The sequence below is a fragment of the Salmo trutta genome, chromosome 15, assembly GCF_901001165.1.
Source record: "Salmo trutta chromosome 15, fSalTru1.1, whole genome shotgun sequence".
NCBI classification, from domain to species: Eukaryota; Metazoa; Chordata; class Actinopteri; order Salmoniformes; family Salmonidae; genus Salmo; species Salmo trutta.
Window position 1 is genome coordinate 48,389,748 of NC_042971.1, and position 17,395 is coordinate 48,407,142.

A 17,395-nucleotide genomic window follows, 5' to 3' on the forward strand; every position below is an offset into this window, starting at 1 on the left:
TGGATTGCTAGAATTCTACACACCGGGCAGGGGAAGCCAACTGAAGCTACAATGTTTCTGGCAGGATTTCTAGAGCAATAACTCAAGGAATAATAACACTACATCTACAACTGCTGCTCTTTGTCTTCGTAAGAAACTTTGTTCTCCACATCAAAGCTCTCCTAAAGCTCCACTCATCTTCCTCACTCACTCACTCTCCGTCCAAACCCCCATCCCCCTGTCATCTGGTTCTGAGAATAACAAGTCATCTGCTGTTGGTTCCTATTCCATTATTATTTGATCATGCTTGCCTAATCTTACAATCACCCTCATAATAATATGAGCATTGATCAGTAAACGTTTTAATTCAAGCAGTTTATTAGTCTTGAATTAGATTTAAATGATTATGTTGTCATTATTTGATTATCTGATTACAAGGGCTAATTGTCTTGTAAAAGACAGATGGGATGCGCATGGATACAATTAGTGGTTATTGAAGGGGAGGAAAGATGTCCTGATGTACTCTCTCTGTACGGTGAGTCACAGTGGAGAGAAAGAGATACCACTCTCACATCATACATTTTCATTACAACTCTTAATTAGCACCATTGTGAAGACTGTCAGAAACCACAGCTTAATAGAGATGTATATTTTTCCTCTGTGAAAGGGGCACTACTCTCAATGCCAATACCAGAGATGATTTCATCTAGATAGAATGCAAATATGGTTCCTCTCATTAGACCAGAGGGAAGAGCATTTCCTCGGGTTAACTTGGTAATACCACTTCAACCGTTAACTACTAACTGATCCTGGCCCAGTGGCACTGTTCAGGTTCAGTCACCAGCCCACAGAGAGAGCTGGAGTACTTGTTCATCTGTAAACGGAAACGCTCAGAACTCTAGTGTCATCCTGTTGGAACATTCATTCATTACCCGTAACTAGCCAGTAATAGAGGAGGCAGTTCTGTGGTGAAACCAGCGCCACAGCCACACACCAGCAACCAGCAACATGCATCATGTGCTTAGATCACATTCAAAGAGGAGGTAAATATGGAAGATATGTCATCCATTGGGACGGCTGCCTCGTTCTCATCTGTCAAACACATGTAATGAGAAGCATTCTGGTGCCTCTTCTGAAACAGAATAATGTTTGTCTTTTGTGCTGTTGTTGAGTGGCTGGGGAATGGTGGTCTGTCAGTCATATTTATTTCATATGAGGATTTAGGATTTTAGGATTTCACAATTACATTATTACATAGCAAGATAGATTGTTAGCCGCTCATTATATGAAATAATAATGTGACTAGAGGTCGGTCGATTAATCGGAATGGCCGATTAATTAGGGCCGATTTCAAGTTTTCATAACAATCGGTAATCGGTATTTTTGGCCACTGATTTGCCAATTTTATTTACTTTTTTTTAAAATCTTTTTTTAACTATGCAAGTCAGATTAAGAACACGTTCTTATTTTCAATGACGGCCTAGGAACGGGGGTTAACTGCCTTGTTCAGGGGGGATTCGGGGATTAGTTTTTGCAACCTTCTGGTTACTAGTCCAACGCTCTAACCACCTGCCTTACATTGCACTCCACGAGGAGACTGCATGGCAGGCTGACTACCTGTTACGCGAGGGCAGCAAGAAGCCAAGGTAAGTTGCTAGCTAGCATTAAACTTATCTTATAAAAAACTATCAATCTCAACATAATCACTAGTTAACTACACATGGTTGATGATATTACTAGTTTATCTAACGTGTCCTGCGTTGCATATAATCGATGCGGTGCCTGTTAACTTCTCATCGAATCACAGCCTACTTCGACAAACGGGTGATGATTTAACAAGCGCATTTGCGAGAAAAGCACTGTCGTTGCACCAATGTACCATAAACACCAATGCCTTTCTTTAAAATCAATACTCAAGTATATATTTTTAAACCTGCATATTTAGTTAATATTGCCTGCTAACATGAAATTGTGTCACTGCTCTTGCGTTCATTGCCTGGCTCGTTGCGAACTAATTTTCCAGAATTTTCCATAATTATGACATACCATTGAAGGTTGTGCAATGTAACAGGAATATTTAGACTTAGGGATGCCACCCGTTAGATAAAATACGGACCGGTTCCGTATTTCACTGAAAGAAAAAACGTTTTGTTTTCGAGATGATAGTTTCCGGATTCGACCATATTAATGACCTAAGGCTCGTATTTCTGTGTGTTTATTATATAATAATTAAGTCTATGATTTGATAGCGCAGTCTGACTGAGTGGTGGTAGGCACCAGCAGGCTCGTAAGCATTCATTCAAACAGCACTTTCGTGCGTTTTGCCAGCAGCTCTTCACAATGCATTGCGCTGTTTATGACTTCAAGCCTGTCAACTCCCAAGATTAGGCTGGGGTAACCGATGTTAAATGGCTAGCTAGTTAGCGGGTGCGCGCTAATAGCGTTTCAAACGTCACTCGCTCTGAGACTTGGAGTAGTTGTTCCCTTTGCTCTACATGGGTAACGCTGCTTCGAATGTGGCTGTTGTCGATGTGTTCCTGGTTCGAGCCCAGGTAGGACCGAGGAGAGGGACGGAAGCTATACTGTTACACTGGCAATACTAAAGTGCCTATAAGAACATCCAATAGTCAAAGGTATATGAAATACAAATCGTATAGCGAGAAATAGTCCTATAATTCCTATAATAACTACAACCTAAAACTTCTTACCTGGGAATATTGAAGACTCATGTTAAAAGGAACCACCAGCTTTCATATGTTCCCATGTTCTGAGCAAGGCACTTAAATGTTAGCTTTCTTACATGGCACATATTGCACTTTTACTTTCTTCTCCAACACTTTGTTTTTGCATTATTTAAACCAAAGTGAACATGTTTCATTATTTATTTGAGGCTAAATAGATTTTATGTATGTATTATATTAAGTTAAAATAAGTGTTCATTCAGTATTGTTGTAATTGTCATTATTACAAATAAATGTAAAAAATCGTCAGATTAATCGGTATCGGCATTTTTTGGCCCTCCAATAATTGGTATCGGTATCGGCGTTGAAAAATCATAATCGGTCGACCTCTAAATGTGACTGTTCACAATGGGTGTCTGAATGAGTGGGCCGGTAGGTAGCCTAGTGGTTAGAGCATTGGGCCAGTAACCGAAAGGTTGCTAGATTGCATCCCAGAGCTGACAAGGTAAAAAATCTGTTGTTCTGAACAAGGCAGTTAACCCACTGTTCCTAGGTCATCATTGTAAATAAGAATTTGTTCTTAACTGACTTGCCTGGTTAAATATTGTTTATGTGTAACTCTGTGTTGTTGTTTTTGTCGCACTGCTTTGCTTTATCTTGGCCAGGTCGCAGTTGTAAATGAGAACTCTTGGCACTTTGCCGTGGTATATTGGCCATATACCACACACCCTCAGGCCTTATTGCTTAAGTAAAGCACACATACAGTATACTTTTATCAGAGCTTTAAAAGGAAGAAAAGGGAAGCATAGCCTCTGTCTTAAAAGCACTGTTTCTGGAGATGATGATGAGAATTTATCATACCAAATATAGACTAAGGTATGTCACATTGTTTTCTTCCTAGATGGCTAAACGGTAAGGCTGTCCCAAACTGAAATATTTCACCCCTGCCGCTGCGCTTCACGTGGCTGTTCTACTCAAGCACACATCCACATTTCCCTGACCATAACCACACACTGGAATCCTGCTTAGACTGAGCTGTGCTCCCTCCCATAACCCTACTGTTGACAATGTCATTGACCCCAGGGCACTGGAGGGACTGAGAAGGGCTGTTATGTGTTGGTCAGACTGGGTCAGCTGGCTCTCGTCTGGTCTGGTCTTGGCCTGGTCTAGGTCTTGTCTGGGCCTTGTCTGGGCCTAGGCCTGGGGAATGGAGTCTGGACTAGCTGTTCTCCAGGGATGCTTAGACTCACTGTAATAGAGTTTGTACTGTATTTATCAAGCCTCCGATTGGCCACCAATTACACCCCAGAGAGCAGTTGAAGTAGTTTCACTTAACAGTCTTAAAGAGAAATGAGTCGAGGCTTTGTGGGTTTTACTGGGCTACTGTGCTGTGTGTGTGCATAAGTGTGTGCCGGTCTATTTAAAAATATAGTATGCCTGTGAATTTACGCTATGCATACAGTATGCCTGAGCTATGCTTCCTGTACTTCCTGCAGGTTTTACATTCTGATTTCCTTGATAAAAGAAACTGCAACAAAGAACAAGGAAACTAGGAAAATGTGTCATAGGGTTTCCCCCCCGTCTCTCTCTTTCTCTCTCTTTCTCTCTCTTTCTCTCTCTCTCTCTCTCTCTCTCTCTCTCTCTCTCTCTCTCTCTCTCTCTCTCTTTTTCTCTCTCATAATGAAGCCTACGCTATAGCACTCCTGACTTCCAGGCAGTACAGTACAGAACAGTCTGCTCTTGATTCCTTTGTTTCTACCTACTGAGGTTATCTAACTTCCTGGATCAGAGGGATTCCTGGGCAGCGGAGCCAGAGAGGGAGAGAACATCCTGTGTGTTCAGGTCTTCACAGCGTCATGCTGCTCAACCTGCAGCCTTTATGCCGCCTTGCACACAATGCAGTGAATGGAGTGAATAGGGGCTTCATTGACAGTCTAGGCTGAGGCTCTCCTCTGGCTGAATAATCACTAATGTGACTCAGAGACTCTGTGATGAGGTGGTCTGAAAACAACAACAGCTGCTGTTGCTGTGGAACGAGAGGTATCCTCCATCTTTGGTGATGTAATCACAAATTGAGGAAGCTTAGCCCACTTATATTAAGACCCGTTACACTATACCTTTACTATAATAATAGTGACAGATACAGAAGAGAGGTCCACCCTCTATAAAATCTTGCTTCTGTCTGTCTCGGCATGCTCCAGCATAATGGCCTGCAGGACTCCCACAGACTCTACACTAGTATGTCAAGTTAATACACTGAGTGTACAAATCATTATGCTCTTTCCATGACATAGACTGACCAGGTCATTCCAGGTGAACGATTTATTGATGTCACTTGTTAAATCCACTACAATCAGTGTAGATGAAGGTGAGGAGACAGTAGGTGCCAGGCGGACCGGTTTGTGTCAAGAAATGCAACGTTTTTTACGCTCAACAGTTTCCCGTGAGTATCAAGAATGGTCCACCACCCAATGGACATCCAGCCAACTTGAAACAACCGTGGGAAGCATTGGAGTCAACATGGGGCAGCATCCCTGTGGAACGCTTTCGACACCTTGTAGAGTCCATGCCCTGTTCTTAGAGCAAACGGGGGTGCAACTTAATATTAGGAAGGTGTTCCTAATGTTTTGTGCACTCAGTGTATGTCTAGCATTGGTATGCCTTCTAAACCACAGGAATTTAGACCCATATAACATAACTGTGAGAGGTGAGGCTCCTTGCATAATAAAGCTACCCGTGTTATTTTATGGATGCAGGCGGTTCTGAGCTCTGTTTGGTCCAGTGTAATGTCTCCACAGGTGTTGAGTGTACAGGGGGAGTGTTGAGTGATTGACGAGCTGAACGCCAGGCAGGCTTGTGTGATTGCCTCCCGCCACACCTGGGAGATAGTCATCCCCGTTGTCGTGGTTTTGTCAGGCTGCTTCCTGTCAGGACATATCCTGTGTTACTGTGTTAGCGCCAGCATACAGCTTCAGGCTGGCTGGTCGCCTGGCCAGGGTCAGACAAACGGGTGATAGTTTACTCATGTGGGTTTGCTGTGTATTAGGGTCTAATGGATAGTATTGCAAAGGGAAGGGGAAAAGTGTTGCATTTGTCAGGAATGTACATTAGTTGTTTTTTTATAGTTTTTATAGTTTACGATTTACTGTAAGTCCTAAAACTCTTAAGCTACTGTATATCTCATGACTGAGATTTTTTTTTAAATACAAAAATTATTTAAAATCTCTGTTCCTGTTCTAATAGTCCCCACTTCTGAAACGTTCCCCACAAGCCCACATCATAATGAACATAGATCTAAGGTGACATCAGGCGATTAGTGCTTATCGCTTTGTACTTTCATAGATAACAACACAGACTGAAACTATGATCTACTGTACCCGTTTCTATGTCCCCCAGCCGTTCCTCTCCTCTCCTTCACAACACAACAGACCAGGCAGTCAGCTAAAGTCATTACTGGAGCTCCGATAAGATCACATCCTTCCTCCAAGAGCAACAACCCTCCTTATCGTTTCTCAGGCCCTACATCACAACTTATCACTGATGACCTGATCAAGCAAACAGTAGTATTTAACACAATTTTTTCTCAGTACATAGCAGACACAGAGGATCAAGAGATCTAGTAGATTACTGTCTACCTCAGTCTGACCTTGACCGTAGATAGAGTACATTATATAATACAGTCATATGGCTAGCCTTTAGGCCAGGGTTGGGCAAACTACGGCCCAGAACAAAGAGGGGGTCAAAATCAAAAGTAACAGTCAGTATCTGGTGTGGCCACCAGCTGCATTAAGTACTGCAGTGCATCTCCTCCTCATGGACTGCACCAGATTTGCCAGTTCTTGCTGTGTGATGTTACCCCACTCTTCCACCAAGGCACCTGCAAGTTCCCGGACATTTCTGGGGGGAATGTCCCTAGCCCTCACCCTCCGATCCAACAGGTCCTAGGCGTGCTCAATGGGATTGAGATCCGGGCTCTTCGCTGGCCATGGCAGAACACTGACATTCCTGTCCTACAGGAAATCACGCACAGAACGAGCAATATTGCTGGTGGCATTGTCATGCTGGAGGGTCATGTCAGGATGAGCCTGCAGGAACGGTACCACATGAGGGAGGAGGATGTCTTCCCTGTAACGCACAGCATTGAGATTGCCTGCAATGACAACAAGCTCAGTCCAATGATGACGGACCCTCCACCTCCAAATTGATCCCACTCCAGAATGCAGGCCTCGGTGTAACGCTCATCCCTTCGACGATAAACGCGAATCCGACCATCACCCCTGGTGAGACAAAACCGCGACTCGTCAGTGAAGAGCTTTAGGCCATTACACCCCTGCTTTAGGCCGTTACACCCCTGCTTTAGGCCGTTACACCCCTGCTTTAGGCCGTTACACCCCTGCTTTAGGCCATTACACCCCTGCTTTAGGCTGTTACACCCCTGCTTTAGGCCGTTACACCCCTGCTTTAGGCCGTTACACCCCTGCTTTAGGCCGTTACACCCCTGCTTTAGGCCGTTACACCCCTGCTTTAGGCCGTTACACCCCTGCTTTAGGCCGTTACACCCCTGCTTTAGGCCGTTACACCCCTGCTTTAGGCCGTTACACCCCTGCTTTAGGCCGTTACACCCCTGCTTTAGGCCGTTACACCCCTGCTTTAGGCTGTTACACCCCTGCTTTAGGCCGTTACACCCCTGCTTTAGGCCATTACACCCCTGCTTTAGGCCATTACACCCCTGCTTTAGGCCATTACACCCCTGCTTTAGGCCATTACACCCCTGCTTTAGGCCGTTACATCCCTGCTTTAGGCTGTTACACCCCTGCTTTAGGCCGTTACACCCCTGCTTTAGGCCATTACACCCCTGCTTTAGGCTGTTACACCCCTGCTTTAGGCCGTTACACCCCTGCTTTAGGCCATTACACCCCTGCTTTAGGCCATTACACCCCTGCTTTAGGCTGTTACATCCCTGCTTTAGGCTGTTACACCCCTGCTTTAGGCTGTTACACCCCTGCTTTAGGCCGTTACACCCCTGCTTTAGGCCATTACACCCCTGCTTTAGGCTGTTACACCCCTGCTTTAGGCTGTTACACCCCTGCTTTAGGCTGTTACACCCCTGCTTTAGGCCATTACACCCCTGCTTTAGGCCGTTACACCCTTGCTTTAGGCCGTTACACCCCTGCTTTAGGCTGTTACACCCCTGCTTTAGGCTGTTACACCCCTGCTTTAGGCCGTTACACCCCTGCTTTAGGCCGTTACACCCCTGCTTTAGGCCGTTACACCCCTGCTTTAGGCCATTACACCCCTGCTTTAGGCCATTACACCCCTGCTTTAGGCCGTTACACCCCTGCTTTAGGCCGTTACACCCCTGCTTTAGGCAGTTACACCCCTGCTTTAGGCCGTTACACCCCTGCTTTAGGCCGTTACACCCCTGCTTTAGGCCATTACACCCCTGCTTTAGGCCATTACACCCCTGCTTTAGGTCATTACACCCCTGCTTTAGGCCATTACACCCCTGCTTTAGGCCGTTACACCCCTGCTTTAGGCTGTTACACCCCTGCTTTAGGCTGTTACACCCCTGCTTTAGGCCGTTACACCCCTGCTTTAGGCCATTACACCCCTGCTTTAGGTCATTACACCCCTGCTTTAGGCCATTACACCCCTGCTTTAGGCCGTTACAGTAAACTGGGGCTTTGTCAGGAGATTGTAACTTCATGGGAACCTCTTCATCATAAGCACCTCTAATCATAGGTTATGGCCCTCGGCCTGTCTTTACCTTGGGATACCTTTCTTTCTAAATCAAAGCCAAGTGGGTTAGAAGAACATAGAGTGCATTAGTCCCTAGTGGAATGTGTTGGAATGTGTTCTACTTCAATCCACTGTTTGATTTAGAAGTCAGAGACATGCATGCCACCTAGGACCTAGATAGTCAAATCATTAGCTGTCCGGACAGATGTATGACATGCTTCCCTCCTTCTCACATCAAAGAGGGCCTGTCTGTCAGTCTGTCTGACTGCACACACAGCATGTGTAGAGGGCCTGGCTGTCTGTATTCACAGCATGTGTAGAGGGCCTGTTTGTCTGTCTGTTTCTCTCTCTGACTGTACACACAGCATGTGTAAAGGGCCTGTCTGTCTGTCTGACTGTACACACAGCATGTGTAGAGGGCCTGTCTGTCTGTCTCTCTGACTGCACACACAGCATGTGTAGAGGGCCTGTCTGTCTGTCTGACTGACTGTACACACAGCATGTGTAAAGGGCCTGTCTGTCTGTCTGACTGACTGCACACACAGCATGTGTAAAGGGCCTGTCTGTCTGTCTGACTGACTGCACACACAGCATGTGTAGAGGGCCTGTCTGTCTGACTGACTGTACACACAGCATGTGTAAAGGGCCTGTCTGTCTGTCTAACTGACTGCACACACAGCATGTGTAGAGGGCCTGTCTGTCTGTCTGTCTGTCTGTCTGTCTGTCTGTCTGTCTGTCTGTCTGTCTGTACACACAGCATATGTAAAGGGCCTGTCTGTCTGTCTCTGTCTGTCTGTCTGTCTGTCTGTCTGTCTGTCTGTCTGTCTGTCTGTCTGTCTGTCTGACTGTACACACAGCATGTGTAGAGGGCATGTCTGTCTGTCTGTCTGTCTGTCTGTCTGTCTGTCTGTCTGTCTGTCTGTCTGTCTGTCTGACTGACTGTACACACAGCATGTGTAAAGGGCCTGTCTGTCTGTCTCTGTCTGTCTGTCTGTCTGTCTGTCTGTCTGTCTGTCTGTCTGTCTGTCTGTCTGTCTGTCTGTCTGTCTGTCTGTCTGTCTGTCTGTCTGTTCTCTGTCTGTCTGTCTGTCTGTCTGTCTGTTCTCTGTCTGTCTGTCTGTCTGTCTGTCTGTCTGTCTGTCTGTCTGTCTGTCTGTCTGACTGTACACACAGCATGTGTAAAGGGCCTGTCTGTCTGACTTTGTGACCCAGGATAGTTTGCCTGGTCTATTTTGGGCCCAGCTGATAAGTGGCCAGCATCATAAAGAGAGAGAAAAGGCCTGTGTTACATAACCAAGGTTACATACGACACCACAGGGAGAACACAGTGCTGCTTGGCCAATATAAAATAATAAATCAATATTTTATTGTGTAGTTTCATAATTTCACAATGATCAGTTCCTGTTTTTATTCATGGGGTTTGCTTTGCAGGGTTGATCAGTCCTTCTTAGCCTTTTGTCAGATTTTCTGTGGTAAGAGAGCTGAACAAATAGAGTTGAATGGGCAGTTTGAAATGAATTCATGCATACTGAATGTTTGTTTAAGAAAGTTGTTTTAAGGAGGATGAATGAAAAGAGATTCTGTATATCAGTCTTTAGAGTCTGATACAGTAGGCACTGGGAGTCTCCAGGGCATGGAGGTTAAATACACTAAGCTATGCTCAATATAGCATAGAGTTTCCCAGTCCTGGGATAGTGACGGACTACTGTAATTTTATAGTGTTTTAGTAAATGAATGCAAGCGTACAGTATATGTTTATTTTAGTTTTATTTCAACCTGTATGTTTGGTTTTGTGTGTCTTTACAGCTGACCGATGGGGGCAAGGCAGCCAAAGCCAAAATGAGTGTGGGAGATGTAGTTCTGTCTATCGACGGAATCGCCACCAACGGCATGAACCACCTGGAGGCCCAGAACAAGATCAAAGCCTGCACTGACAACCTCAACCTCACCCTGCAGAAGTAAGAGGCAGCGCACAAACTCATACACACACACCAGTGTTCATTTCGTTATCAAAAATTGTGACAAAAATATTCGTCAAAGACCAATTTTTTGATGGCAATTGACGACTAACTAAATATTTACAGAAAAAACTATATCTGAACGGAAATGACTAAAACGAGACAAAATTATCTCTGTGACCAAAATATGAACTGGAAAATAGTTTTTGGAGAGATGTTCAGTTATAAGGACAATTAATATGAGCAGCACAAATGCACAGCGCAGTTCTGTTCAGCAGTGGGAAGGACACGCCACACCCGGCACACAGCCTACATCAGCTGGTGAGCTGCGGAGGAGCAAGCAATGAGTGTGGGCCGACAGGCTCGGCTCTAGCTCCGCCTGCGATTATACACGTTGCACAGTCAATTCTCTTGTTTCCCCGTAGCTAACCCGTCACCAACAGCATTCTAGTTAGCTACCCTTTTCCTGGTTATGAAACACAAGCTGCTTTATGAAATTAGAAACAATAACATTGAGTTTAATAGTAAAACAATAGTCAAGCTATGTTCTTCTTTTCTTTGAGTATAGAAAAGTAGTCTGTCTTTGAATTTGTAGTCTTGCTCAACCCTCCCACTGAATTTCATAGCCATGTTCTGTAGCCAACGTAGCCAAGTCTCCCTCTTTTCCTCAGAGAACACAGCTTGATTCTAGCCCTTAGCATTCAAAAGATATGACCTATAATATCGGCGCTACGTTTTTTACTTTCTATCGTGCATTGGAACATTCAGATAGGAATATACTTTTTATTTTATATAATTATTTGTATTTGACCACCTTTTTCAGGATTTCCAATTACGATCTTGTCTCATCACTGCAACTCCCCAACGGGCTTAGGATAGGCAGAGGTGAATTCATGTGTCTTCTGAAACATGACCCGCCAAACCTCTTCTTAACACCCTCCCACTTAACCCAGAAGCCATTTGTAACATGGGATCAAACCCAGGCCTGTAGTGAAGCCTCAAGCACTGAGATGCAGTGCCTTAGACCGCTGTGCCACTCGGGAGTCCAGGAATATGCTTTTTAGAACAAACATGCCTCTTTGACATGTTGAATAAGGAACAGTGGAGGCTCCTCAGAGGAGGAAAGGGAGGACCAAAATTAAAATAGTGAAACATTAAAATGTTTTCCTTTTTAGATAAAACTATACTAAATATATTCACATCACCAAGTTATTGATTAAAACACCTTAACAGCACTCTGTACGGTAGCACCATGGTCAAATCAAATCAAAGTTTATTTGTCTCGTGCGGAGAATACAACAGATGTAGACCTTACAGTGAAATGCTTACTTACAGGCTCTAACCAATAGTGCGAAAAAAAGGTGTGTGTGTGTGTGTGTGTGTGTGTAGGTAAGTAAAGAAATAAAACAACAATAAAAAGACATTTGAAAATAATAGTAGCAAGGCTATATACAGACACCGGTTAGTCAGGCTTATTGAGGTAGTATGTACATGTAGGTATGGTTAAAGTGACTATGCATATATGATAAACAGAGAGTAGCAGCAGCGTAAAAAGAGGGGTTGGGGGGGGCACACAATGCAAATAGTCCGGGTAACAATTTGATTACCTGTTCAGGAGTCTTATGGCTTGGGGGTAAAAACTGTTGAGAAACCTTTTTGTCCTAGACTTGGCACTCCGGTACCGCTTGCCATGCGGTAGTAGAGAGAACAGTCTATGACTGGGGTGGCAATTTGTAGGGCCTTCCTCTGACACCGCCTGGTGTAGAAGTCCTGGGTGGCAGGCAGCTTAGACCCAGTGATGTACTGGGCCGTACACACTACCCTCTGAAGTGCCTTGCGGTCGGAGGCCGAGCAATTGCCGTACCAGGCAGTGATGCAACCAGTCAGGATGCTCTCGATGTTGCAGCTGTAGAACCTTTTGAGGATCTCAGGACCCATGCCAAATCTTTTTAGTTTCCTGAGGGGGAATAGGCTTTGTCGTGCCCTCTTCACGACTGTCTTGGTGTGTTTGGACCATTCTAGTTTGTTGTTGATGTGGACACCAAGGAACTTGAAGCTCTCAACCTGCTCTACTACAGCCCCGTCGATGAGAATGGGGGCGTGCTCGGTGCTCCTTTTCCTGTAGTCCACAAGCATCTCCTTAGTCTTGGTTACATTGAGGGATAGGTTGTTATTCTGGCACCACCCGGCCAGGTCTCTGACCTCCTCCCTATACGCTGTCTCGTCGTTGTCGGTGATCAGGCCTACCACTGTTGTGTTGTCTGCAAACTTAATGATGGTGTTGAAGTTGTGCCTGGCCATCTAGTCATGGGTGAACAGGGAGTACAGGAGGGGACTGAGAACGCATACCTTGGGAGCTCCAGTGTTGAGGATCAGCATGGCAGATGTGTTGCTACCTACCCTCACCACCTGGGGGCGGCCCATCAGGAAGTCCAGAATCCAGTTGCAGAGGGAGGTGTTTAGTCCCAGGTTCCTTAGCTTAGTGATGAGCTTTGAGGGTACTATGGTGTTGAACGCTGAGCTGTAGTCAATGAATAGCATTCTCACATAGGTGTTCCTTTTCTCCAGGTGGGAAAGGGCAGTGTGGAGTGCAATAGAGATTGCATCATCTGTGGATCTGTTTGAGCGGTATGCAAATTAGAGTGGGTCTAGGGTTTCTGGGATAATGGTGCTGATGTGAGCCATGACCAGCCTTTCAAAGCACCTCATGGCTACGGACATGAGTGCTATGGGTCTGTAGTCATTTAGGCAGGTTGCCTTTGTGTTCTTGGGCACAGGGACTATGGTGGTCTAATTGATATTGGTATTACAGACTCAATCAGGGACATGTTGAAAATGTCAGTGAAGACACCTACCAGTTGGTCAGCACATACCTGGAGCACACGTCCTGGTAATCTGTCTGGCCCCGCAGCCTTGTGTATGTTGACCTGTTTGAAGGTCTTTCTCACGTCGGCTACGGAGAGCGTGATCACACAGTCATCCGGAACAGCTGATGCTCTCATGCATGCCTCAGTGTTGCTTGCCTCGAAGCGAGCATAGAAGTGATTTAGCTCATCTGGTAGGCTCGTGTCACTGGGCAGCTCGCAGCTGTGTTTCCCTTTGTGGTCTGTAATAGTTTGCAAGCCCTGCCACATCCGACGAGCGTCGGAGCCGGTGTAGTATGATTCAACCTTAGCCCTGTATTGATGCTTTGCCTGTTTGATGGTTTGTCGTAGGGCATAGCGGGATTTCTTGTAAGCTTCCGGGTTAGAGTCCCGCACCTTGAAAACGGCAGCTCTACCCTTTAGCTCAGTGCCAATGTTGCCTGTAATCCATGGCTTCTGGTTGGGGTATGTACGTACAGTCACTGTGGGGACGACGTCCTCGATGCACTTATTGATAAAGCCAGTGACTGATGTGGTGTATTCCTCAATGTCATCAGAAGAATCCCAGAACATGTTCCAGTCTGTGCTAGCAAAACAATCCTGTAGTTTAGCATCTGCTTCATCTGACCACTTTTTTATAGACCGAGTCACGGGTGCTTTCTACTTTAATTTTTGCTTGTAAGCAGGAATCAGGAGGATAGAGTTGTGGTCGGATTTACCAAATGGAGGGTGAGGGAGAGCTTTGTACGCGTCTCTGTGTGTGGAGTACAGGTGATCTAGAATTTTTTTCCCTCTGGTTGCACATGTAACATGTGGATAGGGATTTGGTAGAACTGATTTAAGTTTCCCTGCATTAAAGTCTCCGGCCACTGGGAGCGCCGCCTCTGGGTGAGTGGTTTCGTGTTTGCTTATTTCCTTATACAGCTGACTGAGTGCGGTCTTAGTGCCAGCATCTGTTTGTGGTGGTACATAAACAGCCACGAAAAGTATAGCTGAGAACTCTCTAGGCAAGTAGTGTGGCCTGAGAGACTTTCACTTACACTACCAGTCACAAGTTTGGACACACCTACTCATTCAAGGGTTTTTCTTTATTTGTACTATGTTCTACATTGTAGAATAATAGTGAAGACATCAAAACTATGAAATAACACATATGGAATCATGTATTTTATATTTGAGATTCTTCAAAGTATCTACCCTTTGCCTTAGTCACAGCTTTGCACACTCTTGGCATTCTCTCAACCAGCTTCATGGGGAATGCTTTTCCAACAGTCTTGAAGGAGTTCCCACATATGCTGAGCACTTGTTGGCTCCTTTTTCTTCACTCTGTGGTCCAACTCATCCCAAAACATCTCTCTCTCTCTCTCTCTCTCTTTCTCCATCTCTCTCTCTCACTCACTCACTCTCTCTCTCTCTCTCTCTCTTTCTCTCTCTCTGTCTCTCTGCGCTTGGGTGTGTCTGTTTGTTTTATAGGTAATGTGTAATATCTATGTAGGCTGACCAGATGTTATATTATATTCTTATATATGTTTGTCATATTTCTGCTGCTTGGAAGAGAATAGGATATTATGTTGGTAGGACAAGGCTATGTACTGTATGTTTGTGCACATGGAAGTGAGTGATGTATGTTTACTATAGGTTAATGAGTCAATACAAATATGATGTGACTAAATTGAAAGGGCATTTAGTTGACTAAAATGTCCCACTGTTTTCATCATTTTGACAAACTTGACTAAATCATTATTCAAATGACAAAAATGTGACTAAGACTTAATTATATTTTAGCCAAAATTACTAACACTAGATTTAATGTAAAAAAAGAGTGCCAAAATGAACACTGACACACACACACACACAACCACATACACACATATGTCAGTACTACATAGAGCAACGACTACATGGAATTCTCTTCCACCTCAGGTAACTCAGGCAAACAATAAAATCAGTTTAAAAAAAAATCTGATTAAACAACACCTCAAGGAACAACATGGACTCTGAAGACACACACACACACACACACACACACAAACACACAGATTGTTCTTGAATGTTTGAGATTAATATTATTCATTTTTTTATATTATTTATTTTCTCTTTCTTATTATTTTTTAAATAGTCGTATTTTTCTTTAGTCGTAGTGTTCTTAGTTTAAATATGGGTAGTGTTCTTGTCCATTAGTGATCTGTATTTTCTTTAACAGTTAATGGGGATCAAAATCTATAAATCAAACAACAGTAGTTTAACAGCACAGAGTAGAACTGAGTGCTGCTACAGACTGCTGTATGACTCCTTCCTGTAGGTTTTACTGTACGGGGTACTCTGCTAGTTAATGTAAGGCCACGACAGAAGTGCTGCTACAGACTGCTGTATGACTCCTTCCTGTAGGTTTTACTGTACGGGGTACTCTGCTAGTTAATGTAAGGCCACGACAGAAGTGCTGCTACAGACTGCTGTATGACTCCTTCCTGTAGGTTTTACTGTACGGGGTACTCTGCTAGTTAATGTAAGGCCACGACAGAAGTGCTGCTACAGACTGCTGTATGACTCCTTCCTGTAGGTTTTACTGTACGGGGTACTCTGCTAGTTAATGTAAGGCCACGACAGAAGTGCTCTAGTGTGTCTTTTTTAAGGATCACAGAGTTTGCATGTGACTTCGTTGATTCTGTCTGAAACTCTGTATTTAAGGCACATTTCAGGGAAATATAAAACGGTTACGTGAATGCCTTACGGAAAAAACATATTTCCTCCTGGACCATTACCCAAATGAAACACCACTTACGTTTAGCAGTTACGAGTCATTGCCTTGTCAGAAAAGTTTCTTTCTCTATGCGCCGAATAAATAAACAAGTATGGTTTATCATGGTTGAGAGCCGATGAACCTGGTAGAACTTTAAACTGTCTCTGAGTTTGGCCTGCTCTGTTTATGCTATACATAACTGCCCTGTCATTGTCCCTGGGGCCTTCTCAGGAATGCAGGGACGTTATGAATGATGACGCTGTTGAGATTTATCACTCTGACTTGTTTAGTTTGCACATTATATATCTCTTTGTATGTGTGTCTCGTCAAGCACAGTATAATTTGATGCAGTGTGTGAAGTACTACATACACAGTTGGGGAAAAGGTTTGGTCAGAAAGACAATACAGTGGCCCTGGATGGACATAAAGACACTAGAGCGGGATTGAGAGGAAAACCCCCAGTGTCTCAGTGACAATTAGGGAGTATTAGGGACGGACATTCATCTCACCAAGGTTAAAGGCATTAGAAGCAGTTTGTCCTCCTCGGGGACACCCAATGAGACCCTGACTTTTAACCCCCAGTCAATATGGGTCCAGTCAAGATGTTTAAATCAAACTAAAAGACTACCTCTTATTTAATTACTCACTAAATGCCCATGGGTGTGAATTGGCATTGTATGTTGAATTGGCATTGTATGGAGGTAGTGTACAGTATAGTGAAGGATAAGTTTGAATAAGTTCTCTGGAGAGCTGTTACAGCAATTAAGTGCTGCTCAAACACTTTTTAGGCTCTATTTGCAAGGAGGCCAATGGGTACCTCGTAATCTGTGATTAAAACACTGTCCCTAACAGGTGGTGGTGGAAATGTGTATTGGAAATTCCTTGGAATTTCCATAAATGTGAATGAATGTAAAAATAACCAGACCTCTGGTGCTGCAGTATAGTCAACCCATATAGGAAAAGCTGTGAAGCTGCTGAGCGGAGAGGCCAAATTGCTTGGGAGCGGAAAGCTCAGCGCCACTCTTCCAGTGTGTTCCATAGCTGTGAGTATCATAGTCCTACAGCTACATGACAGATGTAGGGGAAACACTTCCACACGTCCGCCATGCTACACCACCCAAGCTGTAAAAGTTGTTGAAAGAGCAGCAAAGCGCCTGGTTCACATGTCCTCTCATTCTGTCACCACAACGCTACATTAAGGAGTCTTTTAACTCTAATGAAAAGGAAAATAGACCTCATCTCACAGCTGTCTGTAATCTAGCAAGTGTAATAAGGCAACAAGGAAATATCAAACACTCAGGCCATGTTAGACGATGATGATACGCATGAGATTCAGTGATGTAGCAACCCTCATGCTTCATATCTGTACTGGCGAAGACATGTGTTTCGTGATCTGAAATAATACATCTAAGTACATGGCTAATTTAAGTTTTA

At 44.3% G+C, this 17,395-nt stretch overlaps 1 protein-coding gene across 2 annotated transcripts in view; it reads left to right on the top strand.

Moving 5' to 3' along the window:
- LOC115149214 (PDZ and LIM domain protein 5) overlaps positions 1–17,395 on the top strand; it is a 109,268-nt gene that overhangs the window by 37,304 nt on the left and 54,569 nt on the right. For both annotated transcript variants that reach the window (XM_029691872.1, XM_029691874.1), the window contains one exon: positions 10,206–10,357. In XM_029691872.1, coding sequence (XP_029547732.1) covers positions 10,206–10,357 — 152 coding nt within the window. The remainder of the gene's footprint in view (positions 1–10,205; positions 10,358–17,395) is intronic.